Raw genomic sequence first — 5509 nt, 5'->3', positions numbered from 1 at the left:
GGGGACAGCAGGGACCCATAAGGAATGAGTATCTGGTCCCGGGGGGACAGCAGGGACCCATAAGAAACGAGTATCTGGTCCCGGCGGGACAGCAGGGACCCATAAGGAACGAGTATCTGGTCCCGGGGGGACAGCACATCAATAAAGTTTTTACAGTATTTGTCTGAGGCCTTCTTTTTTTTTTTATGGATGTCGTTTTCCATTTTAGGGGGACGGGTGTGTTGGGGTTCCCGTCACACAGCGAGGGGCACCAGACCTGGGGAGGAGGCAGCAGGGGGGGCGGTGATGGCCGTCAGGGTCCCGGGTTTCAGTCCATTCACGGTCCTGCTGCAGAAAAAGTTACACGACTTGCATTAAACCCAGATTAATACATGGGGTACTTACATTTTAGCGTATTACTTAAGTCGTTGCACATTTTGTTTTCCCATCCTGTATATATTCAAATATTTGTCCTTATATTTTTATTCCTATTAATATCATTATTTCATTGTATGTATGTATGTATGTATGTATGTATGTATGTATGTATGTATGTATGTATGTGAATGTATAGTGTATGCTCTAGGATTTCACTTGTATATTCTTGCTGTGACTGATTGTTGCTAGAACACCATAATTTCCCTTTTTGGGGCCTCAATATCTATCTATCTATCAGTATCTATCTCTTCGATTACATCTATCACTATGTCATACTATGTATCTTCTATCAGCTATGTATCTATCATCGTATCTATCTAGCGTATCTATCATCTATCTATATAACTATCTCTATCTATCTATCTATATATCTATCTATCTATAGTATCTAGTCTATCGTATCATCGTATCTATCTATCTATCTATTATCTATCTATCTATCTATAGTATCCTATCTAATCCATCTATATACGATCTATCGTAATCTCTATTCTATCTATCTACTACTATCTATAGATCTATCTACTCTATCTATTATCAATCTATGTATCTATCTTATCTATCTACCTACTATCTATAGTATCTATCTATCTATCATCTATAGTATCTATTAATCTATAGTCTCTATCTAGTCATCATAGTCTATAGTATCTATCTATCTATAGTATCATCTATACTATCTTAGTAATCTATAGTATCTACTATAGTCTCTATCTATCTTCGTATCTAGTCTATCTATCTATAGTATCTATATATACTATCTATAGTTCTTCATCTATCTATAGTATCTCTATCTATCTATCTATCTTATCTCTATCTATCTTAGTACTATATCTATCTATAGTAATGCTATCTATATCATCTATAGTATCTATCTATCTATTTACTATCTATCTATCGATAGTATCGTGAGAGTATCTATCTATGTCTACTATCTATCTATAGTCTATCTATCTATAGTATCTACTATCTATAGATCTATCTACTATAGTATCTATAGCTATCTATCTATAGTTCGTATCTATTACTATAGTATCTATCTATCATCTATCTAGTATCTGATCTATTACTATCTATTATTACTCTATCTATCTTATCTATCTATCTAATCTATCTGTCGTAATGCTATCTATCTATATATCTATCGTACTATCGTCCTATCTATCTATCTATCTAATCCTATACTATCCTATCTATCTATCGCTGATATGACTATCGTTATCTATACTATGCTATATAGTATCTATCTATCTATCTATCATATCTATAAGTATCTGTCCTATCTATCATCTATAGTGATCTATCTAGCCACGATCTATCTATCTTCTATCTATCTATCTATCTATCTATAGTATCTATCTATCTATCTATTCTATCTATCTCTATCTACTATCTATCTATCTATCTATCTCCATATTAACCACACGCAGCCAGACATCGTAAGAGAATGTATTGGAGTAAGTTGAAGATAAAAGCCTTCATAGAATTTCATTGAAAGCCACTTAATTGAATTAATTAAAGCAGCAACAATAAAACCAGCTGATATGTATGGAAGCCCACTTCTGCCAGGGAGAAAGTTAGAAATGACAAAATATCTACAGTAAATCAAAACTATGAGATACACATTTTTACACAAATCTAAAAAAGGTCTGCCATTTTTTTTAAAGTGGATTATTAAGTCTGGGTGCTTATGATAATATTGTGATTCTGGGTTAAAATCACAAGTATTTTCTAATTTCTCAATTCGATTGCAGAGTATAATTTGATTTGGTCGTTACTGTAACGCAGAATACTCGACACGCTGCAGCTTCTGTGCTGTGATGAGGTTCATTTAACATTAAAAAGTAAAGCGATGTTGTTTCATGACAAAAATAGTTTTTGTTTTTTTCTTCTCGTACATGTACGCCTTTATAATCTCAAAGAATACAAGGAGTTTTTTTCTTGTAAATGTAAGACTTTTGCAGACACCATTTTTTTGTTTTCTGTTATTTTGAAAGTGTAAATGATGAAAATAAAATCTGACTTTTTGTGACATGTTGTATACGAATGTCTAATCTGTCATTTGACGCCTTTTGGAGATTTTTCCATCTTTTCTTGGCTTCTTTATGCACATTAATACACATCATTTATACACGTCATTTATTTATGTTTCACATGCAATGGCATAACACCTTAACTACAAACCAGTTTTTACTTAGGTTAACAAGTTTAATTTCATTTAAGGAATCGTGAAATTGTCCAAAATATCCAGAATCTTTGATATTAACATTTGCTTATAAAAGTAAGCCAATCTACGCTCGGCTATTTTCTATTTAACTCCTTTACCGTTTACTTTTTCTTTAAAAACCTAAAAACTGTGATCTGGGAATTAGTTTTCCTTTCTTTTCCTGGCAGTGTTGGACTCCCAGAGTACGGGATGGAAATTGGAAATAAAAGAAAAAACTGTTCAAATTGTCAGATAAACTCTTCATCTTCGTTACCAGCCTCATCTCACACTCAGACGACGCTGCGGCTGCCACACAGACGTGACGTGTTTTAAACAACGTTAATGCGTCTGTTGCCAACAATGGAACTTGAAAGTGGGAAGGAAGTGGCAGCGTCATCCTGAACGACCGGTTAAACTGGTTTCTCGTGTGGGTCATATGGTCCAACTATGACCAGTATCCCTGGTTTGGCTTTTGTCACGACTCTGGAAAGCACCGCTACTAGGAATGAAAGATTGCTTTAGTACAAGAAAATGTAAAATAAAGCAACTTCTCGAGCCAGGGGAAACCAAAATACATATGTTTCTGAATCAATACCAAATACATGTGAACTGTTGGGTTTCTGTCAATAACATCCCAGAGTACGTTCTAGACCTGCTCTTTTATGAAAAGCTCAATGAGACAACTGTTGATGTGATTTGGCGCTATATAAATAAATAAATAGAAAATGAACTGAACTTTTCACACCTTATTTTAGAGAAGATACACATTTTAAATGAGGGAACAATGACCTTGTTGTGTTGCATCTCAATACGCAGCCTCACGCAGCAGAAACCCAGTCACACCCAGTCACACACAGACACACACAGTCACACCCAGTCACACCCAGTCACACACAGACACACACAGTCACACACAGTCACCCGACACACACACAGTCACACACAGTCACACACAGTCACACACAGTCACACACAGCCCCCAGTCACACACAGTCACACACAGACCCACACACATCACCCAAGTCAACACAGTCACACCAAGACACACACAGTCACACACAGTCACACACAGTCACACACAGTCACACCAGTCACACCCGACACACCCAACACACCAGTCACACACAGTCACACACAGTCACACACGTCACACACAGTCACACCCAGACACACACCAGTACACACAGTCACACACGTCACACACAGTCACACACCAGCACCCAGCCACACACAGTCACACACAGTCACACACAGACACACACAGTCACACAGTCACACACAGTAACACAGTCAACACAGTCACACCCAGTCACACACAGTCACACAGTCACACACAGTCACACACAGTCACACACAGTCACCAGACCACACAGTCACACACAGTCACACACAGTCACACACAGTCAACACACAGTCACCAGACAAACAACATCACACCCAGTCACAACACAGTCACACACAGACACAACCGTCACACCCAGTCCACCTCACACAGCACACAGTCAACACAGCACCCAGACACACCAGTCACACACAGTCACAACAACACACAGTCCACACAGTCACACACATCAACAGACCAAACACACAGTCACACCGCACACACACGTCACCCAGACACACCACCACACAGTCACACACAGTCACACACAGTCACACCAGTCACACAGTCACCACATCCACACACGTCACACACGTCACACACAGTACACACATCACACATATCACACACAGTCACACACAAGGCGTTCGAGATGAGCCAGGTCTGCGCAGATCGATCACCGGCGATCGGCGCCCGCTGCATGCCGGTTAGATTGTGTCCGACTTGATCCCGACTTGCTCTGACGTCATGCACACGTGGGCAACGGAAATCTCACGAGAGCAAGGGCCACAGGTCTGAGAGCAGGCGGCGCAGTTGCTTTTCACCGACTGCAAGAGCCAGGCGGACCCAGAGCATGCTGGGAAACGCCGGCTTTTCAGCTGATTTAACACCTGATTGGTTTACAACATGATGAGTTTTATAAACTTTTACTGTTTTTGAATCGGGAGGATTTTAATTGCTATTTGTCTGATTTAAAGACTTATTCTGTCCAGAACACATGTTGTGAGGCTGATAGTTAGTTTAGAAGTCAAAGAGACTAAATCTGTTCAGATCACGGATCATCTCCAGTCTGTTGTTCATTAAAATCAGCAACAAGATCGCATGTAGAGCACTTTGCCAGCTACTCTGTCATAATTAAAACAACTGGAGCTGGGTACCAGCTGATGTGTGGGCTTATATTTTGTTAAATCGGAATCGCACCACAGTGTTTTCATCACTTCCTGTCCAGCCTGAAGGCGGCTGGAATCGGCTGGAAACTGTCCGACTTTACCGCAGCTTTTTGTCACCGCACCCCCCCGCTGCTGCCGCCTGCTCTCGTCCACTTTACAGGCGAGGCGCAGTTCATCTCGAACGAGCCTACAGTCACACACACACACTGCCAGTCGCTGCTCTCACCACCAGCCTCACAACGAGTAACTGCTGTCAACACAGAGCGACGCAGCAGGGAAGTGACAGCACAAAGAATATAAGTTAATGGAGATCAGACCGCTTAATGTACTGTAGGTTAAAAGAAAATACGATCGACTTTTAAAGGCTCTGTCTACTGAAAATCTACAATTCTTCTTTATGCCAACAAGATACATCTTCTACCTTAATGCCAACAAGATCTCTCTCTCCCTCTCTCTCTCTCTCTCTCTCTCTATAAAAATGTATATATAAATATATAAAAATGTATATATAAATAAATCTATACTGTATATCTATATATATCGTTTCCCTTTATGCCACAAGATAGAGTAGTATTAGTAGTATTTATTTTTCTCAATATACACACACACACACAC

At 39.4% G+C, this 5509-nt stretch overlaps 1 protein-coding gene across 5 annotated transcripts in view; it reads right to left on the bottom strand.

Annotated features, from left to right (window-relative positions):
• Positions 1–28: 28 nt before the first annotated feature.
• The window catches only part of ndel1a (nudE neurodevelopment protein 1-like 1a), a 20060-nt gene continuing 14579 nt past the window's right edge, over positions 29–5509 (bottom strand). For 2 of the 5 annotated variants that reach the window (XM_032501619.1, XM_032501620.1), the window contains exon 10: positions 107–327. In XM_032501619.1, the coding sequence (XP_032357510.1) occupies positions 317–327 (11 nt within the window). In that variant the 3' untranslated portion in view covers positions 107–316. Of the gene's footprint in view, positions 328–5509 lie in introns of all 5 variants that reach the window. The other 3 variants (XM_032501615.1, XM_032501616.1, XM_032501621.1) reach the window with 3 other exon arrangements.

Source organism: Etheostoma spectabile, chromosome 21, assembly GCF_008692095.1.
Source record: "Etheostoma spectabile isolate EspeVRDwgs_2016 chromosome 21, UIUC_Espe_1.0, whole genome shotgun sequence".
Lineage (NCBI taxonomy): Eukaryota > Metazoa > Chordata > Actinopteri > Perciformes > Percidae > Etheostoma > Etheostoma spectabile.
Note: the sequence above shows the minus strand (reverse complement) of the source record. Positions and strands in the feature narration are given on the sequence as shown.